General features: G+C 46.5%; 2 protein-coding genes across 8 annotated transcripts; one reads left to right on the plus strand and one right to left on the minus strand.

Annotated features, from left to right (window-relative positions):
* The first annotated feature begins 8,278 nt into the window (after window positions 1-8,278).
* Window positions 8,279-16,146, plus strand: ZNF692 (zinc finger protein 692). Of its 7 annotated transcripts, none has more exons than XM_012734789.1 (12): window positions 8,279-8,330; window positions 8,977-9,163; window positions 9,403-9,434; window positions 9,723-9,977; window positions 10,446-10,494; window positions 10,587-10,709; window positions 11,007-11,228; window positions 11,316-11,396; window positions 11,481-11,559; window positions 12,848-12,962; window positions 15,116-15,236; window positions 15,362-16,146. In XM_012734789.1, the coding sequence occupies exons 2-12, from the start codon at window positions 8,982-8,984 to the stop codon at window positions 15,651-15,653; spliced, it is 1,551 nt and encodes a 516-aa protein (XP_012590243.1). In that variant the 5' UTR covers window positions 8,279-8,330; window positions 8,977-8,981; the 3' UTR covers window positions 15,654-16,146. The 7 variants fall into 7 exon arrangements, with proteins under 7 accessions (XP_012590243.1, XP_012590244.1, XP_012590246.1 ...); XM_012734790.1 differs by lacking the exon at window positions 8,279-8,330 and adding an exon at window positions 8,332-8,382; XM_012734792.1 differs by lacking the exon at window positions 8,279-8,330 and adding an exon at window positions 8,349-8,427.
* Window positions 16,147-17,283: 1,137 nt separating this feature from the next.
* On the minus strand, window positions 17,284-18,729 carry ZNF672 (zinc finger protein 672). Its single transcript, XM_004695888.2, is given in 6 exon segments — window positions 17,284-17,520; window positions 17,522-17,692; window positions 17,694-17,820; window positions 17,822-17,922; window positions 17,924-18,253; window positions 18,706-18,729. Coding segments are annotated over 6 exon segments (942 nt in total). The 3' UTR covers window positions 17,284-17,331.
* Between the last annotated feature and the right edge of the window lie 3,926 nt (window positions 18,730-22,655).

Genomic DNA, 22,655 nt, shown 5'->3' on the forward strand with positions numbered 1-22,655 from the left:
AAAAAAAAAAAAAAACCTTAGACTGGGATAAGAGCAAATACAGAGAATCCCCTCCTCTCCATGCCAAAGAAGGTAGTGTTCTTTTTCAGGACTCAGAAAGGCGGGAACTAGTGACTATTATTAAAGAATTGTTTCATCCCTTATTTCAGTGATGAAAGAAAATTGAGAGGGTGAGAGAAAACAACACATTTCAATGGAGAGGATTATTGAGAATTAAGGAGTTTCAGAGTTTTGTTGTTTTGCACAGTAATGAACTGACAACAGTATTCTTGGCTCTGGAATGAAGTAAAGAAATGCTTATTATCTAAGAACAACCAAGAATGATGGAAACTGCTTTTTATTTCATTCACTGGACAGAGGAACTAGAATTTTGCAGACCTATTAAGAGACCATGAATATTCTGCTCTTTTGATGGTAGGCTCATGTCCACATTGATGACTGAAAGTGAAAAAAAAATGTGGTGAGTGATCTTCCTATTTTATGCTAGAAAACAAGTATCAAGTTGACTGATACTATAATTGAAGAAAGTGATTGTAGGGTAAATATAATCAGGCTTTTAGACCACTTGCCTCTGTGGCGACCATCTATGGCCTTAACCCTGTTAACACAGGGGGAGTATGGACACAGGGCCCAGATGCCTGGCTGTGGACACCAGTAATATGTCTGTGACCATGCATAAATGTGTAAACCTGAGCTTAGAGGCCAAGGACAGCTATGAGGAGGATAAACAGAGAATAAGTGTGACAACAGAAGGGGTGAGATCATAAGAGAATGCCAGAGAGAGCCCAGAGAAAGAGTAAAGATTAGTGGGGGCTGGGAGGCTCAGTTGCCTGCCTGACTCCCAGTGTCCCCTGGCCTGCCTGGACTGTGCCTTCCTCCTTGCATGCCAGCCTTCCTGCCTGGTGTCTCTGTGTATTTAGTTCCCTGAAAGAACATTAACTCCTGAAAAATCCAGAGTTCTCCTGGGCTCTCACTAGCCATTTCCCCCAAATCCATAGTGTCGGCCCTATGTTTGCTAGAACTAGAATGGAATAGACCAGACATTCTGGGATCATCCTAAGAGTAGCTCATTATTGAACATTGTGTCACTTGAACTATTTAGATCATAAAGGAGAAGTCTGGAAGCACCGACAATTACTACAGTCCAACAAGAAACTTAAAGTTAATCAGCCTTAAAATAATTTACAAGACTTATGAATGCTGTGAAGGCACCAGAAAAGGGCATAGTAGGGAAGAGAATGACAGAAAGGATCTTTCTGAATGGGTGATTTTGGAGATTAGATTTGCAAAAGGAGATGAGTACATAAAGAGCTGGAGAGTGAGCAAGCACTCAAGAGAAGGAGCCAAAGGACAGGAACCAGTGTTACATCTCTACAAAGGTCTTCCCAGAGAGTACAGATGAATCAGACTGAACCCCTTGAAGCAGGCTGGAGACTTTTTAACTTGATGGTGGTCCATTTTAGTTGATAGGCACCCATGGAGGCTTTGGTTATATTGGACCATTTACAACTGGTACAAGTTGAACTGCACCCATGTGACCAATCTAACCTATGCTGCGGTTGGACTTCAAAACTGAACACCAAAAGCCACTCTGATACTGGTGCAAGCTTGAACCTGACTGTTGTCCACAGGCGCACCAATCACATTAGTCCATATTCAATCCCACCCATGATGGTTTCATATGCTTTTCTGAGAGTTTCTCCATTTTCTTTTCTTTTTTTTTTTTTTTTTTAAGATTTATTTATTTATTTGTGCATACAGAAGTGGGGTACAGGCCAGAGGCTCAGGGGCGGTGAGAGGCTTCACCAGAGACAGAGCGGGGAGCAGAACAGGCAGATCTACGAAGTACACTGCTGAGGGGAGCAGCGGGCGGGTCAGGAGAGGTCTGGCTCGCCATGTGGTCTCCTCTGGGGCAGGCGGCAGGCGGGAATCGAACTCATGCGGAAGTGGCTTCAGATTCTCAGTACTGTGCTTTAACCCGCTGCGCCACCAGGGAGGGCCTTCTTTTCTTTTTTTAAAGATTTATTTATTTATACATAGAAGAACTCGAGTATAGGGCTGAGGTGTAGGGAGTGAGAGGCTTCACCAGAGACAGAGTGGGAAGCAAACAGACAGATTTACTGAAATATACTGCTGAGGAATTAGTGGGCAAGACTATGTAGGTTACTGTTCTGGCAGTGTTCTAACCATGTAGGTTAGTGTTCTGGCAGGGGATCAAACTCACCATTTTAGTATCTGGCAGTACCTTGACAGCACTTTGTCTTTAACCCCTGCATCACTAGGGAGGGCCCAGTTTTCTCCACTTTCAATTCTTGTGATCATTTCTATGGTAAGCAACTGGATGAAACCTTTCTCCCCTAATCATTGTCATTTGTAACCAAAAAAGGTAAAATAAAAAAATAATTTAACAGTTGCAAAAAGAAAAATTAATCTTTTATCTTCCTCTTTAAATATTTCAGGCTATGAACAAGAGCACCAAATAATGAGTTTGGGTATCTGGCTCATCATCTTCTGGGGTTTCCTTTATTCTAGTGATGTATCCAGGATTTTATACCTGCATCGTAAGGACCATCCTAGGTTTGGGCATTTGTACTCTGCCAGGTCTAAATTAAGACCTGCTAATCAAGTCTAAAAGGATGCAATGGTTTGACTGGAGGCATAGACATTCTACAAGGTACAATGTTATATATTACTGACAAATCTCCTGGAGGTGATTTATGTATTGTTTCATCCTGCAATCTTGTTCTGTTCTAGTGTCACATTCAAAACTGAGGATTGGAGGGGTTTTCCAAAGATAATTTCAAAGGGGCTTAAATTCACTACCGTCCCACTTCTAGACACTACCTTTATTTGATCTTAACACAGATGGGTTTCTTGTCATAGTTTTCCCAAGGTCTTCTTCAGAGTATGGTTCATATGGTTCATTTGTATCTTTTTTCTCCAGTTTGTCAAGAAAATTGCAGCCTCCAGGCAACATGTAACTTCCAACTGATCTTTAAGGTATTGCTTACTTTCTAACTTCAGACACACATGCAGGTACATTATCACTAAAGTTGGGCAGTCCAAAGTGAGTGTTTCTGCAATCTCTGAAGTCTTTTCTGTCTTGGTAGGGAAAAGTTTCTACCCATCCTGGGAAGGTACCCATAAAAACTAGTAGATATCTATAGTACCACTGGTACTGGGCATGTATGGAAAGTCCACTTGCCAGTCCTCAAAAGAATACTTGCCCCAGTAATCCCAGTGGCTTTTGGGTATGAACCAGATTTGGGGTTTTCCTTGGTGCATATCTGCCAAGTTTGGGCAATTTGCCAAGTCATTGGTGTAAAACAGGTGTCCTTTAATATGGGCATACAGACTTTAGCAAGGCATCTTTCCCACAGTGGGGTGCTTCATACAGATGTTTCAACACTGTGTACACCAGGGCCTCTGGGAGGAGTATTATCCCATGAGAGTTCAGTGTCCAAGATGATCTGGGGTCAAAGTCCCAATTTGCAAGCCCTTTCCACATCTCAGTCAATGTAGATTGGAACATACCGAGATAAGCCTATGAGATGAGTGCACCCTGGATTAGAAACAGAACAGCGGCCTTAGTCACACAATCGGCTGTTCTACTGCCTTCTCAACTTCATCACTACTACGGTGATGATACAGCTATTGCTTTCAACAATGCCAGGATTTCTAGTGGGTGCTTAACATCTTTAATGCCAGCTGAGTCACATCTGTTTCCAAATGGCATACATGCATGGTATGCATGAAGGCATACTTGCAGTCAATAAATAAACTTAACCTCTCACCTTTAGAGAGTTCCTGGTCTCGGGTCAAGGATATCCATTTAGCTTTCTGTGCTGATGCCACTGCTAAAAGGGCCATGGCGTCTATGGAGTTGTGCCACTATTCTACATCCAGCACGTCAGAGGCCCTGGTGCATAAAGTTGCTTCCATCTATAAACAGCTCCCACTGAGCCTCTGACAGGCTGGAAAGACAAACCTGGTCAACTAGCATACATAATTTCTAGAGTCTTCAGGTAGTTATTGGTTAGAGTCCTATCCTCAAGGTTTTCCATATGGCTTGGGAGCAAGATAGCTAGATTCAAATTAATTAATGACCTTCAATTGTACATTGAGATTACTAGTAGGGTGGTTTAATCTTTACCAATGAGCCCAGCAGTCAGCCAAATTCCACCTTTCACCCTAACATGACGATGTGGCACATACTTAAGAATGGGCTGAACCAAGAATGGGCTGAACTACTTTTATGCATCATGTAGAAGTGCCAGCAGACATTGATGTCATCCCTCAGTAATGTGATCTAGTTGTTTGGGTAGATATTCAATGGGCTGTATTTCTGTTCGCAATATTTGCATCATCATTCCCAGCCTAACTTCCTGCCTTACATGGATATAAAGGCTTAAAGGCTTCCTGTGGTCTGGCAACCCTATGGCGAGTGTTTCAACTTTTCCTTTACTCATCAAAGACCCATTGGCATTCAGGAGTCCAATACAAATGTTCAGAGTCCAGGTCTTCGAGGGTTTTGAAAATACATTTAACAATAAGTCCAAATTTGTGGATTCAAATCCTCTAAAACCTAGCCATTCCCAAATCCATGTAACTGCCTTAAATTGCTGGGGACTTTTTTTTTTTTTTTTAATAACAGTTTATTTTTACATCATTTTGTACATTTTTTTTTTCCATCTCAATTGTAATCCCCGTGGGTTTCCAAATTGCTGGGGACTTTTAAAGCAGAAACCAAATGTTCCTCTTAATCATGAGACTTTGTTTGCCCTTTCAAATTTCAAACCCCAGGTATGCTACCTTTTCCTTGCATATCTGGGCCTTCTGGGGTGACATCTGGTAGTCATATTCTGCTTGGTGTGGTTCAAAACCAATATGATACTCCAAACAGGAGTTATAGTCAGGATTTGCAATCAGTAGGTCATCACATATTGTAAAGAGGATGCTGTTTCAATTGGATATTTCAAATTAAGCCATTGTTTCCTCTAAAATAATTGGAGAATTCTTAAACCTTTGATGAAGCACAGTCCAGCAGTGTTTTCAAGTACTCTTGGACACAAGTCCCTGCCTCTCAAAGGCAAATATTTTGATCGTGGGTATCTTCTGTGACATAGAGAAAGGCATCCTTTAAGTCCAACACAGAAAACCAAATGAAATCCTCAGGCATGGCAGTCAGAAAGGCATCAGGATTTGGCAAGGTTGGGTGTATGCCCTGAGCAATGTAATTAATGATCCTCAATTCCTGTACAAAATGATACTCAAAATGGTATTCAAGGGTGTACCTTTACTGGTAATATCAGGGTGTTGTAGGGGGAGCAACAAGGTGAACTGAGACCATATTAAAGCAACTTTTTCAATACCCAGAAGATATACAATCAATTCCCTCTAATTCCATTTTAAAAAATTCATAACTCTCCCTTTTCTTACTCCATGTGTAAATAAGTCTTTTTATTGTTGTTTCTCATAATGTGTCTGCTTTTGGGTCATGCCTTGAACTCTGGTGATTTAATTTGGTGATTTAAACTGCCACTATAGTATTTTATCTATGCAAAAGTATTCAATTACCCTATGAGTAGAGGCACTGGAAGGGAGTAAAGCCCAAAGGAGAAAGTAACATTCTCTAAAAAATAAGGCCTATGGGAAATTCAGCTACCATCCCAAAAGTTTCTGTAATCTTATCTCATTCAGCCCTGTTATTGCCCCTTTCACACTCCAATTTTGCCAATAGAGAAACCCAATACAACCAAATACCATTTTATTCAGGATTTGAGGGATAGTCCAGGACATACATCCAACAATGCCAAATACTTATATCCTGGTAACTATTATATCTGGGTATTTCTGCTGATCCTCAGTACCAGACTTGAAGAATATCATTTCTGCATCCCAGTAGATATCTAGTATCAATTACTCTTTATTTTGAATGGCAGAAACCCTTTAAATCACTACTACTGTATAATACTGCTGTACTGTGCTTCTGTAAGGGTTTAAGCATTTTCCAACTATATTTGGAGAAACACTGGCCAGAGAGCTCAGAAAGGTTCAACTAAAATGGAGCATATTCCATCAAAATGTAGATGACTTACTATAAGCCAGTCCTCGCTATAAATTTTGTCTGGACAATAATATATTGGTTTTAAGCCATTTGGCAGAACATGACTAAAAAGTGTCACCATAATATAAAGATATGTATACAAAAGTTAGCATATTTGGGACTTGAGATCAAGAAAGGCAAATTAAGCATATATTGGAGAAAGCAGGTGATTTCATCTCTTAAAATCCTTAGGAATGGAAGGCAGTTAAATGGATTTTAGGGAACGGCTGGGTTTTGCAAAATTTGGATTCCCATCTTTAGACTAATAAACCTTATATGAAGCCCTCAACCCCCAGACTTAAAACCTTTGTTTTGGACTCTTGAATGTCAGCAGCTTTTAAGAAAATAATGGAAGGCTGATCTCAGCCCCAAACTTAGGACTGCTAGATCCCACAAAGCCATTCCAGCTCTATGTGTATGAGAGACAGGGAATTGGCCTGCACATGCTAATCCAATTATTGGGACCACTTGTTTGAGCTGTAGCTGCTAATGTGACATTTGCCTGAAGCAGAGAAATTGGCCTTAGGATAGCCCATCACTGTGTATGTATCACACCAGGTTTTGACACTGTTAGAAAAGAAGGGCAGACTTTGGTTGAATGCTGGATGCATGGGAATTATCAAGTAGTTCCACTGGATAATACCAGTGGCATTGTGAGACCCTAGCTCTTTAAATCCAGTTGTCTTGCTTCCAACCAATGGAAGCCAACCAGATTTGCCTGACAGAGCTCTGCCATATCCAGAGTGGGAGCTGTCTATAGATTGGAGCAGTTTTATGAGACACAAACGATAAGCACTGATGATACTTCTAGATACCACAGAAGCCAAGGTCTTAGCAGCAGGTTTGTTGGCATAGAAAACTGAACTGATAACCCTAACTCAAGCCCTGGAATTCTCTCAAGGTAAGAAAATACACTGACTCAAAGTATATCATAATTCATTGTTGTACACATCCACGGCCCTAACTATTGCCAGCAATAAAGACATTAAGGCAAAGGAGTGAATCTGAAATAGCAAAAGGTATCAGAGTATCCGATTATATTGCAAAATCATCTACTTATCCTGCTTTCCAACCGGTGATGCCTGGTCTCTACAAAAAGAGACCCATATAAGCCAACGGTTGTGAACTTAATCTAAAATCCTATTATGAAAAGTTGTAACAAAGCCAAAAGCAATTCTTTTGGCTTGGTTATTCTGTCCTATGAGGTTATGCAAATAGATGAAATGCAAATAGATGAAATAGGTTGAAATTATATTTAGCTTACCAATGCCCAGCACGTGTTTGTGTGTGTGTGGGGGGGGGGGGTTTGGGTGGTGGATGATGGCAACATTTACTGAGCTGGGAGAGGAATATGTGTTGACCATAGTTAAGTTCCATAAAATATTAACTAGTCCCTATGAGCTAGGTACTGCTCTTAAGCTCTTAACTCAGTTATCTGATGAGAGTCACCCTGTGATTGGTGCCACAGTGTAGGAGGGTTCAACAAAAGAACCAATGAAGGAGGAAAACTGAAGTGTGAAGTCACAGAAACCAAACGGGTGGGGTGGGTGGGAGTTTGGAGGGAATGCTCTGCATTATCAGATGTTCCTCTAGGGCAGAGAGGCACTGACTTGACTGCTGCCTTTGTAACACTACTGCAGGTGGCCTGGAGAAATGTCATTCTAAGAGCCTGGTGGAATGTCCACCCCAGTCCACGGAGCACAGAATGGAAAGTGAGAAGTCCGCAGTGGATCTATGCTACTTTTCATAGGACTTTGGCTTTAGGGTCTAGAGAAGGCTCTAGCTGGACTTTAAGATGACCATGCAGTACCTGTTTGGCTGTCGGCTGTAACAAAAAAGGTGGTGGGAAGAGGGGTGGGGGTGGGGGGAGGGAAGCGGGCGCTGAAAGTTCTGAGTAAAGTCTAAACAACAGCGGCAGCATTGCCCCTGAGAAGGCCAGAGGGCCGGCAGTCAGGCACAAGAGGAGGACTTCACACTACTTACTCCATGTATCCACGGTTCTGCTCATCAGCAGACCAGCGACCTGTCCCTAATCTCGCGGGGCTCTCGGTAGAACACAGACTGCTGGTGCAGGAACCACGACTCCCGGTGGGCTTTGCGCGGCCGCCAGTGCGCAAGCGCGCACGCAGCTCCGCCTCTCACTCCCCGCCCCGGTTCTCGGCTAGGTCTTCAGACGCCAGAGTGACGGGTTCTTCTTAAAGGAGAAACGGCGGAGGCGCGTTGGGTGGGCCCCAGTCCTGAGCCGCTCTCGGGCCTGCGCGGGAAGCTGTGGGAGTGTAGGCGGCGCAGGCGCAGTTGGGGCAAGGGTGGGTGGGTGCCAGGTAAGGTATGGGTGAGTGGGTCGCGGACGCCGCCGCTGCGGGCGACCCAGGAGCCGCTTTGGGGGTTGGCCTATGCTACACACTAAGCGGGGCGGTTAGGACATTGGAGGGGGACGCCATCCGGCCCCCAACCCGTCCCCATCGACGGGTGAAGAATGCTAGGTGCACCAGGCTTCACCTTTTTCCCACTTATGAGGAAGAGGCCCTTGTCCTCTCCGGATAGAAATGTGATCCCACCCCACCCCACCCTTCCCTTTGCTCCAGCCTCACACCAAGTGGGCCTGGGCCAAAACACTGCTCTGCTTTGACCTTGACTCAGTGCCCCCATCACCCTCCTCAAGGCACAGTTCCCCGAGTGTTGCTTACAAGACTTGTCTTGGTGGTTCAGACCCAAGGCAGCAGACGCTGTTGGAATGATTTAGCCTTGCCCCAATTGACTGCTGAGGGACTGATCCCGAGAGCGAGAGCAGGTGGTAGGAGCAAACTGGGCCCCCTATCACAGACGGATTGGACCTTTCTCATGCATGTCATGTTCCCCCCTTCCCCCAGGCCTGATGCTCATGGCTACGTCCCTGGCAGAGTCATCAAGCAGGCGGAGGGAGAAGAGGAGACAGCTGGATGCACGCCGGAGCAAGTGCCGCATCCGTCTTGGTGGCCACATGGAGCAGTGGTGCATCCTCAAGGAGAGACTGGGCTTCACTCTTCATTCTCAGCTTGCAAAATTCCTTCTGGACCGGTTAGGGCTCAGGGCTGGGGCTCTGGGGTGGATTTCCAACCCTGGACCACGAGCTTGCTCCCTTCTTTCCACCCACAGATTTCTTATTTTAGCAGAGTGGCTTTTGAGATTTGTGGCCTTTCAGGGTCCTGTCCCCCTTATCTTGGCCCCCAGTGAATGGTTCCTTAAGTATATGTGTCCAGAGCTAAGGACAGTTGCCAGCTGGGCCTGACCTGACCTGCCTCTTGTTCCCCTGGTAGGTACACTTCTGCAGGCTGTGCGCTTTGTGCAGGTAGGTAGGAAATGGCTGGGGGGTAGGGACTTGGGAACCAGAGTGGGGGAAGAGGGATGACAGAGTGGTGTGATATGGATATATCCTCTGTAAGTTAGCTGGATCAGAGGAAACCCTTTTTTGAGTTTGGGAAGAGGTGGGGAAGTTAGGAAGTCTTGGGGGTCTGAGCTCTGAAGAATGGTAACTCCCAGGTTACCCAGGGAGTTGGAGGGACAAGTGTCTGGGTGTGGTTCTGCAAGGAGAGAGAAGGAAGTCTCTTAGCTCACCCTTTTACCCTCGCCCCTCCAGGTGCTGAGCCTTTGCCCCCCAAGGGTCTGCAGTATCTGGTACTCCTGTCTCATGCCCACAGCAGAGAGTGCAGCCTGGTGCCTGGGCTTCGGGGTCCTGGGGGCCAAGATGGGGGATTTGTGTGGGAGTGCTCTGCTGGCCACACCTTCTCCTGGGGCCCTTCTTCAGGCTCCACACCTTCAGAGGAGCCCAGACCAGTTCCCCTTCCAAGTACTGCCCAGAGAAGCTGGTGTCCAGAAAAGCAGAAGCCTGTAGGTAGGATGGGGTAAAGAAGTTGTGGGGAAAAGGGAGGGGAAAAAGTTCCCCATTTCGTTGAGATAAGAATCCCATTCACTAAAAATGTCTTTCTCAATGGAAGAACTCTATGCTGACAAAGAAGTATATCCTCAAATATATTTTTAAAAATAAAATAAAAATACAGAATAGGATATATGGTATGCTATCAGTGGGAGGAGGCTATATATTTGTATATATTTATAAGCTTAAGGTATATGTAAGAAACCATGTTGCCTGTGCTAAGAACTAAGTGGCTGAATTAATTTTTGGAAGGAGACATCTCAGTTTGTTTTTAACAATGTGCATGTATCATTGTTAAAATATCTACTCCCCCCCCCCACTCCTGTAGCCGCTGTCCCCTCCTCTTTATTAAGAGTCCTCCCAACACCTCCACATGTCCTCAGTAGACTAGTCCAGAGTTTCCTTTGAGTTCCCCTATGTCAACAGGTTTAGAATCTGAGCATGGTGAGAAGAATCAGGAGACCAGGTTATCCAGGTGAGGCTGGAGGTTAAAGGGCCATGATAGACCCGGGTGGACAGTGGGGGTGAGGGAATAGGACCTTAAGCTTCCTTTCCTTGATCTTGTAGAGGGATAGGATCCCCACTGGAGACCACCTTGCTCCCAGGAGAAGAGGAGGAGGAGGAAGATGATGATGAAGAGGAGATGCTCAGTGATGCCAGCCCATGGACCTACAGTTCTTCCCCAAATGAGCAAGTTGGGGCTGAGGGAAGGGGCATGTGACTGGGGAACCCAGAGCTTTGCAGACTCAAATGAAGAGCTTATTGGTGGGAAAGGAGGGTGAGCTTTGCAGAAGGCAGAAAGAATTACAGACTTCAAATTGAAATGGAAAGGGGTGATTTTATACCAAAAGAGTTTTGAACAGATTGCCCATAGTAGGGGTTAGATTGTTTCAAATTTGGGATATTTGCCATTTAGGGGCAAGGTTGGATTGGGGCTGTCTGAGTGGCAGGAACATAATGCCTTCTTCCTCTTCGTTCCCCATTTAGCAGTGAACAGGATGCCCCCATGTCACCCCCTTCTCCTGTTACCCACCCACTTAAGGATGGAGAGACACCCTCCACTCCAGCAACTACTCCTACACTTCTTGCTGTGCCACCTTCACCAGCATCCTCATTGGGTTCTGGAGCTCCTCTGCCTGTGGATGTGGAGATACAGCCAGAGCTCAGTGGAAGCACTCAAGCAACACAGCCAACTGAGCCCCTGGCCAGGTAACCTCATGGCTGAGACAGAGGGCAGGGGCTCTTGGGATATGGCACTTCTCTCAGGGACCTCTCTTCCCTCTTTGCTGCCCATAGCCCTGGAAGTCATACCCAGTCTACTCTTTCTTTGTCCTGGGATGAGACCGATACTGTGCAGATTGGCCCCAAGAGAATTAGGTAGGACTGGGGATGGCATCGGGATGAGGACCAGAGGTGGGAGGCAGAGAGGCACTCACATGATCCTCCCCATTCTTCCTCCAGGAAAGCTGCCAAAAGAGAACTGCTACCTTGTGACTTCCCTGGCTGTGGAAGGATCTTCTCTAACCGGCAGTATTTGAATGTGAGGGTGTGAGGGGTACAGTTGGGCTTTTTTATGTCCAGGAAAGATAAGGACAGAGAGAAGCTGAGATACAGCAGCATGGATGTGGCAGAATTTATAGCCAGGGTAAGGAGGATTGGGTTGGCCATGCAGAGCTTGCCTCATACAGAAAACCAAGGCTTCCTGCCTGGACTGCTTTCTGCACAGCCCTCCCAAGGACTGTGGCAGTGACTGCAGAAGCATTCCTCAGGCTCTTGGGTGCTAGCCCAGTTCTAAGCCCTTGATGTGAGTCAAGTCTTTTCTTCTTCATGATATCTCCTTTGAATAGGTGGTGATACTATTCCTGGTTTGCAGATGAGGAAGTCAGGGTACCCCAAAAGGTGAAGTGTTGTCCAAAGCTCCTTAGCTACTGTGTGATAGGGTTGGATTTCCTAATTCCACATTTACCCTCGCCTTGCTGGCTTGTATGGGTGCTCCTAGCAAGAGAAGGAAGGTAGCACTGTCCTCACTGTCACTACTGCAGAAAAGATTTGACAGAGCTGTTGTGATGTCAGCCCCACAGTCAGCCAGTGCCCTTGTGTGCCAGGTCCTGTGGCTGCTGGAGGGCCCAGACCATAGGGAGGCATGGGAAAAAGGGAAACCAGGGAAGTTTCCAAGTAATAGTGAAACTGTGGATTGAAAAGACATTTCAGCAGGCCTGGTCAGGAGTATTTGTGTCCATTGTGGAGGAGACTGAGGAGCCCCTAGCAGCAGTTTCATTTTGAGAAAGTGAGATTACAGAGAAGGTGAAAGCCACACACCACGATGTGAAATTAGACCTGATCTAAAGGAGGTTAAGAACACATTACCTTTAATAGTGTTCAGGCTGAAAGTGTGTGTACTTCCAAAGAATTAAGTAAAATCATACATACCCATGGTGAACTATTAATGTGTAGGCGATCTAGTACATTAACACTGGTCTGGTAGAGGACAGTCATATCCACGCAAAATGGGTTTCCATCCTCAGCAGACAATGAATCCATGATTAGGGAACCAGAAGTGTCAGCATAGTGGTACTTTGTACAAGGTATTGCAAGATGAGAGGTGGCAAGGGGAGGAGATTGTGAAATATGAAGACAGAGTTTGGGTTCAAGGATGGGGTTGGGTTATTTGGGAGTTCAGGGATGAGATTGTAGGTGAAAGTTGTTCAGGATGACATGAACTGGCAGTGATGGGAAAACTGCTAGGAGATGAGGGGAATGGCAGAGGAACCTGCCTGCTGAGTCAGTTCTGGTAGTCACCTGAGGAGACCACTTGCTTCCTTCTCTAGCATCACAAGAAGTACCAGCACATCCACCAAAAGTCCTTCTCCTGCCCAGAGCCTGCCTGCGGGAAGTCCTTCAACTTTAAGAAACACCTAAAGGAGCATGTAAAACTGCACAGTGGTGAGTGGTAGAAATGCCCTCTCACCTCCTCTCTGTGGGTCCCTTTGCTTCTTCCATGCGATTTGTCATCTCCCTTTCTGTGGAACCTGTAACCTCTGAGGTCCACTATCTGTACATGCTTCCATATCCCTCTGTGGCAATCTCCCTCTCACCCTGTATTCTCTGTACCTTAGCATCTTCCTGCTTGATGCTATTCTAGGTGCTGGTACATATCAATGATCAAAATAAGCATTGCTCACCTCCTAGAACATGTGCATTAGTGATACAGTGTTATAAGATGTGGAAGCAGGGGGAAAAGAAGAGAGCATGAGGAAGAACCTGACTTGTTTTTGTAGAAAAGGAAGTATTCTGAGCAGAGACCTAAGTGAAGGGAGGAATGGAGACCTGTCCATGCTTTAGGCAGCATGTGAGAAGGCCCAAACTGTCATCTTCATGTATATTTCAGGAATAAAGAGGTTAGAAAGGAAAGCGAGGTGGTTAGATGAGTGGTTGGGGTCTCCACGATGACCATCGGGATGGCTTCATTGATGCCTGGATAAGATGGTCCCATGTCAGGGGCTCGAGTATCAACTTTAAGAGAACACTGCCACCACTGTGTGGAGTATAGGGGGCTGTAATAGTCTAGTGCTCGATGATGATGTGTGGGGCATGTGGGGAGTGAGGCAGGTAACAAGTGGTGTCAGAGGAGGCAGGTGGAGAAAGTGCTCTAGGAAGGGAGGTGTGAGCTTTGCCCAGGGCCAGCTCAGTAAAGTGAAGGTGAGAACAGGTAATTGTCATGGCAACTGGAGTGGGAAAGAAATGGAAAGCCATGCTTTTCCAGATGGCAAGATGGTATGTGATAAGGGAGATGGCAGTTAGAATGAAGTGGGTTCAAGGCAAAGAGGTGCTAAGGAAGTAGAGACAGAGAATATAGTCCGTTGGAAGTTTCATTGTGAAGATGAGCAGAGAAAAGGAGTCTTTGCTATGAGCTCAGGGCACAGAGATGATGATGGGACTGAGTACACATATGGGAAAGACTGGTGCTGCGGTGAGTGGAGACAACCTTGTTGGTGAGGAGGGGTGTGTCTCAGAGGGAGGACAGCCATCAGGGATCAGGAAGTATTCTCAGAGCAAGAGGGCTGCTGGGTTAGGTGAAGAGAGGATGTGGTATTCTCTCTTCATGCTTTTTCTCTGAGGACTTAAAACCCAAGACTGCTGCTGAAAATCTGGTGGAGAGAAGAGGCAGTATGGAAAATGGCCCTGGAGTCTAGAAAAAAGTGCAGCAGCATGGAGGGTGGGGTACTGTTGGGACTTAAGGTTGTCAATGAAAGAAAAGGCAGGAATGGGAATGAAGATGTGGGTTTTTTCCTACTCACCTCAGCAGACATGCACAGGCCTGAGGCAGGCCAAGGTTGTTTAATCTGACTTGGGTTTTAATGAGGCAGGTACAACTGAGAGAGTCAGATGCATTGCAATGTGAATGAAGGCAAGCTTCAAAGACAGCTCCAGAACTGAGAGAAGGGTAGGGAGACAATGGCAAAGTAGCAGGATGATGGCCTGGCAGCCTGGAGTCCCAAGATTATTGCAGTAGGACAAGGTCGGAGCCCTGGCTAGACCTGAAATTCTTGGAATTACAATTTCCAGGTGGTGCATGTTGGGAAATGAAATGGAATGACGACAGCTCAGGGTCAATGAGGTCAGGAAATAAAAGTGGGGGGGGGGGGCTAGGCATGGAACAGACAGACTGCAGCAGAAGTAGAAGTGGAGGAGAGGACCTGGGACCCAGAGCACAGATGATGGGGTGAAGGCCCAGGAGTATACTTGTGGACTAATAGTGGTGTTAAGAGTGGTGGATCAGAGGTCTAATGGATACCTTAAGGATGAGCCTCTGCCATAGGCCCTGAGGTCAGGAGATACTGGAGAAAACCAGAGCTGGCCTGAGAGCAGCCAGATACAGGCAGCAGGCAAGTGCTATGAGAGCAGGTAGAAAGGGAAGGTTCTAGGAAAGAGGAGGGGAAGCTGACTTAGTGGCAGGTGGCCACTAAGCTGCTGGCAGCTCTTTTGAAGGGCCCTATTGAAGGCGGGCTGGGAGATGCAGGCTCGGTGGGAACAGTCTTTTGAGGGTGGTGGGCAGGGGTGCATAGGAGGGTCCAAAGGTGTGGATGAATGCTGAGCTGTCTCCAGTGTACCTGCAGACACCCGGGACTACATCTGTGAGTTCTGTGCCCGGTCCTTCCGCACTAGTAGCAACCTCGTCATCCACAGACGCATCCATACTGGAGAGAAACCTCTACAGTGAGTTTGGAGTGAGGGGACCTGTGAGGGAGGAGCTACCGTGGCAGCTGGGGGCAGGAGAAACCTGTGGGGAAGTCAGGACAGGCTGAGACCTTTCCTTCCCTCTGCTGCTGTCTCTGGCTCAGGTGTGAGATCTGCGGGTTCACCTGCCGACAGAAGGCCTCCCTGAACTGGCATCGGCGCAAGCATGCAGAGACGGAGGCTGCCCTGCGCTTCCCCTGTGAGTTCTGTGGCAAGCGCTTTGAGAAGCCTGATAGTGTCACAGCTCACTGCAGCAAAAGCCACCCAGCCCTGCTTCCGGCTCCACAGGAGTCACCCAACCCATTGGAGCCCTGTTCCAGCATCTCTGTCCCTGAGTTCCAGGGGTCCAGGCCCTTTCTGGCTCCTCAGACTCCAACCCTGCTCCCTCAGCAGTGAGCATTCCCTGGGCTTTGGGGAGCCAAACCCCCAGAACTGAAAAGAAGCAAAGGGAAAGGCAACCATATGGTGCTCAGGAACTGGGGTGACAGGCACAAGCAGTGTGGACAAGACTGGGCTCAAAGGGAGCCAAACTTCTTTAGCCTACCGAGAGGACAGAATAAACCCAGTTTTTCTTATGGACATGTGTGGGCATAGTGCTGTTTTGGCACCTGAGGTACAGGAATCCTGACGCTTTTGGAAACAGGACCTGCTAGAATGTATGTGAATCATGAGTACACTGTAGATGTGGACTTTGTTCCTCTACACCCCTCCCCCTTCCCCTGCTCCATCCCAAGAACCCAGCTCTCTTCTCCAGTTCACTTTGGCATTTTGCAGCCCTTTCCTGTGGACTGTTAACACCAATCTTGGACTCAAGCAGGGCAGGTTATGACAGTATTAAGAGCACTGGGTCATTCCTGAAGAACAGGCTGGAGCAAAAGCAGAGGTACTTGATGTTGTCTACTTCTGTATTCTCTACAGCCAAGAAAACCAAATGAATAAGCTCTCAGAGAGTCTCATCTTCCAGTACAAAAAGGAGGGGGGCTAATGTACAGCACCACTGAGATCTACCGTAGGGTGTCAGAAGAGCCTGGCTCTTGGGTTCATTCATGAAATCTACAAAGAGAGTAGCCCTAGGTTTGACAAAGGCAGCTCTTGGTATCTGGAATCCAAACAACTCTTTATTTTAATAGATATAGGAAAAACATCACTGGCCAAATCCAGAGAATTTTCCATCCTGGGGAACCTCATTTCCCTATGGCTCCAAATTTCGCTGGAAATAGCATTCTGATGCTTTACTTTATATGAGTACTGGCTGTGTGGACCTGTGTAGTCTTGGCCAAGTCCCAGGCTAATATCCCCCACCTGGCTGGAGAACACTTACCTGAAAGGCACCTCAATCTGGACATTATCAGGTTTGGCTCATGGGACGGTAGCAGCCGTGCTGAGGGCTCCCACCCATCTTCATGTGGATGGGTCAGCTCTGCAAGGCTCAGGCTGAGTACTTCTGGAGTAGAAATGCCTTTCCTTTCTGAAGTGAGCTTTCCCATAATCTCTCTGCCTGCAAATTTCCCATCTCAGAAGCTGGGGTTGAAGGCAGCTTCTGAGTGGTACCAAGAGGCAAGAAGTCCATGGGACAGGTGGCATGTGATCATGGCCACATCTACGATATTCCCCTAAAGAGTCAAGAGAGTAAAATTACCTGGGGAGGAGAGGTTGAGAGTACTCAGACTGGCAAAAGGAGATGGACAAGAGAAGACGGAACACAAGTGGAAAAACAGGAAAGTAACCCCTAAGAGCACAGCAGCAGCAAGGGGACACCAGTACCTGGCTCTCTTCCATGAGTGAGGACTGAGAAGTGTTCCCAAATGACTGGCTGCACTGGCATCCCAGTGAGAAAGGATGACACAAGAACTTGCAAGGGAAGCAGGTGTAGGAGCAAAGCATGGAGCCAGCCAGGTGAAGGGCTTCCAGAGGAGTGGAAATGCTGCAGCCACACCATCCACAGACCCATGTGTGGTTTGCCCCGATGTCCCTAACGCAGTGTGTAGGTGCTGGCCCAGCTCACTTCAGAGATGCCTCTCAGCAAGTCTCTCTCAACTGTGCCATAAGTACTGGCTTTTCCTGTTTTGCCCACTCAGCAAATGAGGGCAGTACCAACAGTGCCATTGGGGTCGGGGGTGGGGACAGCACTGGCAGCCACCACCCAAGCATAAGTCTGGGCACGCTGGTGTGATGGGGAACAACTGTGACTGAAGCACTTGCCACACTCGGCACATTCTGCAGGCTGCTTGCCCAAGTGTGTCTTATGGTGCAGTTCCAGCTTGCAGCTTGGAGCCCACACTGAAGGCCTTGCCACACTCAGGACATTTGTGGGGCTTGTGGCCAGCATGGTTGTGGTAGTGCACATTGAGGTTGGACATGCAGGTGAAGCACTTGCTGCACAGCTCACAGCAGTAAGGCTTCTCACCTGTATGTGTGCGCCTATGCTTGGTGAGAGAGATCTGAGCAGTCACTGAAGGCCTGGCCACAGACAGGGCATTGGAAAGGCTCCTCACCTGTGTGGATGTGCTGGTGCACTACCAGGTCTGAGTGCTGCCCAAAGCCCTTGCCACACGTGGAGCACATGCAGCCGTTCACCCAGGTGGCTGCGCTGGTGGCACGGCAGCATAGAACTCTCGCTGAAGTTGTGTCCGCGGTCACTGCAGGCATAGGGCTTCTCACCAGCCCATGTGTGTACGCTGATGGTGCACCAGAGTGGGGCTTTCCAAGAAGCCTTTGCCACATTCAGGGCACTTAGAGGGCTTCTCACCAGAGTGCATCTGTAGATGTCACCTCGAGGTGGAGCTCTTGCTGAAGCTCTTGCCACATATGCTACATTGGTGCAGGTCCCAGGCCAGTGGCTTCTGGGGTAGGGCGTCACCAGAGTTCCAGGCCACATGGGCATGTATGTGGTTCAGCAGCCCTGCACTGCTGCAGTAGTACAGTGGTTGGAGCTGGGTGATGGTGTGACAGAGGGTCCCCACTGGTGCACCCACTCCAGGTGGAAGCGCAGCACACTGGCAGAAGATACAGGTGTGCAGGGGAAATCAGCAGGGCTTCTCTGGTGGATGCCCACGATGCTGGCTTAGAAACTGCAGGGTGATGTGTGAAGCGCTGGCCACAGGTGTGGCAGGAACAGGAGCAGCTCTGCCACTGATGCTCACTTTAGTGTAAATCAAGGCAGCCACTGTGATGAACTCTGTCCATACTTGCTGCAGATGTAAAGCTTCTGGCCACGTGGGCATATTGGTGGGAGCAGAGGTCTGCTGCCCCTGCACAGTGCTTACCACCATGGGCATGCTCGTGAGCTGCCCCGTGGAACTGTAGTGGAAGCTCTTACCACATTTGCTGCACACATAAGGCCTGCTGGCCACTGCCCCCTCTGATGCAAGCAGCATTGTAAAGTCCTGACCACAGCACCTGTGGGGTGCAGACTGTAATCAATCCTGCAGGAACGCATGCCACTTACACTCCCAGGTCGGTCTCCTACCATTGTGGGTTTCTTTCAGTTTTCGTAGAGTCTGAAAAGGGAGCAGTCAAAGGAAAGGGGGAGACATGGACAACTGGCTGCATATTCCCGGGCCCCATCCCTCACAGGTAGGTGACGTGGCTGTTATGGAAGTGGGCTGCAGCCATGTTCTTCCTGCATCTTGAGCCCTGCAGGGATAATGTAACTGTGAGTCCCACTAATACCCTACAACAGCTCATCTTCGAGAATGGCAGGGCAAGCACACACTATTTCTTGTAACTTCCTCAGCTAGCCAGCTCCTAGATTCCATTCTCCAAGAGGAGGCAAAGCCATAGGAATCCAAGAAATATGGGATGGAGAGGAGTGGGAGGTCTTGAACAATCAGGAAGGGCAACGGAGCTCAGATGTGGAGCCCCCCATCTCTCTTATTACGAGAGCCATTAACAGATTCAGGAAAAAAGGAGGTATACTTAGCCTTAGACGAAGTATCTTAGCCTAGACATACAGTAGGAAAATACCAAGAAGGAATAGGACGTTGACACCACACCAATACCTCTCATCTGAGGCCCAACTTTTTTTGTATTAACAATGTGAACCCAGCCATACCTGAGCTGGAAGAGCAGTGAATTAAAACATAAATAGTACAGCAGTGGTAACCAGGACAAAAGCTCAGAAAATGCTGGGGCCTATCCGAAGGAAAGAAGAAAAAAGGTACTGCTTTTTCAAAGTAATTGCTCCTTGGCTTTGGGCAGTGTCTGAGAAACTATCAATCAGTCCATACTAGTGCATATCCCAAATATTCTCTGGCCTAGCCTTGAGAAAGAAACTCAGGATCCAGAAAAGGAACATGGTTAATACACAAAAAAATATTGTCCAAAGTTGATAGCGTTATCCAAAAGTGATTTTCACATACTCATGGAAGGCTGGAAGAAGGGACATCCTTTCTAATTCTTAAGGCATCCAAGTTTGCAAACATTCTGCACACTTTCCTCACCATTCCAGCTCCAGAAACGTGCATACTCAGTTGCAGAGAGGCCCCTTTGGGGAAGGAAATTTGTTGTTACCCTCTTTATTTCATCTGATAAGCTGGACCAAGCAGCTCTCTACAGTCAGCCTTTGTGCGCAGAACATCCTGTGCCTGCTAGTTAGGTACAAAAAAGCACACCCTCCTCTGCAGACTGTGCTCACCACTGTTTCTCCCAAGGCCCATGGATTGGTCCCCAGTCCTGCCCAGTGATACACTAAAGATCATTTATTGTCACTAGTTTGGTGTAGTCCATGCCACCAAACAGCTCATCCATCGAGAGGAAAAGTAACTAACCCTCTTATTTGCAGATAGAAACTCATCATAAATACCCAGAGCTTTGGTTTAAACATCCCATAGATGGTTCCTCATCTTTTAGATGCAAATCGAGTCAAATAAAGAACACCTTAAAAGCCACAAACCTGCAGGGGTGGGCTCTGGTGCTTCTGCTGCCCTCCACAATGGGAAGGAGTAGCTGATGTAGGATCTCCTTTCATACTTCCAGGGCAGGATATGCTGTGTCCTAAAGTGGAACAATGTGAACTAAACTGTGCAGAGGGTACAGAGGCAGGGAGAAAAAGAAGAGATAACTTTTGGGGGGAGGTTTTTTTTTTATGCATACAGGTCGAGGTACAGAGGTGGTAAGAGGATTCACCAGAGACAGAGTGGGGAACAGAACAGGCAGACTAATGAAGTACACTTGTGGGGAGCAGTGGGCACTCAGAAGAGATCTGCTGTGCCATGTGGGTCACCTCCAGGGCTGAGGCTCACACTGAAGTGACTGCGGCTCGCTTGCATTGCTGTGCTTTAGCCCACTGTGCCACCAAGGAGGGCCAGGAGGACATTTTCAAATATAAAAATAGCATATCATATTCTTGTTTCATTTATTATATCCCTCCAAATACACTTTTTTTTGGGGGGGGCAGGTGGAGGTCTGGAGTATTTTACATGCAAGGCATGCAATAAGGATGAATATTAAGCAGAATCTGTAAGCAGTATCCCCCTGAAAACCTGAGAGCAAACTTTGGAGTGAGTCTGTTCTTCCAGAGGGAACTTTAAATGTAGGCACTTGGGCTGCTGATTCCAGATGGCTGTAAATTCAAAGGAATGCTTCTCCTCAAGATTCAGTGGTTGCTCTCAAATGCCATAGAGCAATGATTATGACTTGGGAGGGCATTCTATCTCACTTGGAGTTCCTGGAATTTGTGGCCCCTCTGAAGGCAAGTTTCTGGGAACCTGACTTCTGCCTGTCCACTGCCTTCCAGTTACATGCCCAAGGAAGGAAACACAAAGGCATAAATGCAAACATGCCCACATAAGTAACTTATAGCATTTCCCCCCATCATAGATGTTAAATAAGGGAAAGCCTGGGCTAGGGTGAAAGTTTGGTGCTTAAGTGCCAGGGTGCACCCTTCAACTCTCTTTTGCACCTCTCTCCAGGAGCTTTCCCTGGAAGTTTTAGAAGAATTGATGTTCATGGGTCCAGCTGTGTATACCACTTGAGGAATAACAGCTGCCACACCAAATGTGAGAGCAAGCAAGTACATTTATTAAAGAAAGAGGAAAGAACTCCTGACAGCAGGAGGGGACAACAGGAGGATGTCCATTTACTCCAGCTCTGTCTATGAGGATATCCTCTCAGACTTCCTGATGCCCAATATGCCAGACTATTGAATAGGAACTAGGTGGGTGGGAAGTTTTATGGTGATGGTTTTCCTGTTCCATACTTATCCTGTAATAGAATCTTATCTAGCTGATGGCTAGCTCAGCAACACTTCAGCAAAACATTTCTGGGAGCTTTGTTCCTATATTGTTAAAAATCATTGTCCCATGACAACCTTTTCAGTTCATCCAGTCCTTACAGTCTCAGATGCAAAGGGATCTTTGCCTGGGAAGAAACTGGAAGAAAGAGTATTATCATGCTAAATATGACTTTTAGATTGTCCTAACCACCACCCTACAAATTGTTTTGAAACGATTATATCACAAAATTTCTTATACTTTGAAAAATTAAGTACAAGGAAGGCTTGGGCAGTGAGGAAAGGGAAATTATGTATGAATTGGTGAAAAGTCCTAATTATTGAATATTATTATTGAGTATTTTAAGCATTTAAAACTTACAAATCTCACACACATAACTAATAATAATTGTTAAGATAAATTTGTGGGGTATATCGCTTTATTTTTAATAGCTATTATAGTTATATCATACCATATCTATAAACAATCATAAATGATAAATGAGTATGGAATGTAGTACATTTACTACCTATTGTGAGAATTTAGTTCTGTGTTCTTCAATCAGTGTAAATATTTTCTTCCCTAGTTGTCTGTTCTGCTGGGTCAGCATTTATGTGGGATGGTGAAGAGACAATCATATAGCAATTTTTCAGAATTATGTAAAACTGGTCTGGGCTGCAGGAGTGGGGTGGAGGAGAGCACATCTAATTAGGTTCTCTACTACTAGCCACAAGTGAACATGTTTCAAATGAGCATTTGTAATATGGCTGGTTCAAACTGAGATGTGCTGGAAGGGTTAGATGTTGGATACATTCCTGGTTTCCAAGACTTAGTATACAAAAAGAATGCACACTATTTGTTAATAATGTTTAATGCTAATTATATGTTTAAGTTGTAATGTCTTGGATGTATTGGGTTATGTAAGTACATTTTACCTGTTTTTAAGATAAGTGAAATTTCCAAATGTGGCTCACATTTTACTTCTGTTGGACAGTACATGACCAAATAACTTTCCAAATTCTGAACAATATACAAAGGGAGGCTGGTCTCCTTCACAGTCCCTGGAATGGTTTGCCTGGGAAGAGTTCAAAGTCCATGACGAACTCAACCATAGTGAGTGGTAACCTCACTAGCCAAAGCCATTCCTCCCAGAGGTTCTACCTGCTCACTAACCAAAGCCAACCTC

This window comes from Condylura cristata, unplaced genomic scaffold, assembly GCF_000260355.1.
Source record: "Condylura cristata isolate star-nosed mole 26May11 unplaced genomic scaffold, ConCri1.0 scaffold00071, whole genome shotgun sequence".
NCBI classification, from domain to species: Eukaryota; Metazoa; Chordata; class Mammalia; order Eulipotyphla; family Talpidae; genus Condylura; species Condylura cristata.

Bases quoted from the DNA above. Each gene is read 5' to 3' on its own strand.
- ZNF692 (XM_012734788.1), top strand. From the start codon at position 8,952: ATGTCATGTTCCCCCCTTCCCCCAGGCCTGATGCTCATGGCTACGTCC. The intron at 11,229-11,315 runs GTAACCTCATGG...TGCTGCCCATAG, and splicing joins CCAACTGAGCCCCTGGCCAG to CCCTGGAAGTCATACCCAGT. The intron at 11,397-11,480 runs GTAGGACTGGGG...TTCTTCCTCCAG, and splicing joins ATTGGCCCCAAGAGAATTAG to GAAAGCTGCCAAAAGAGAAC.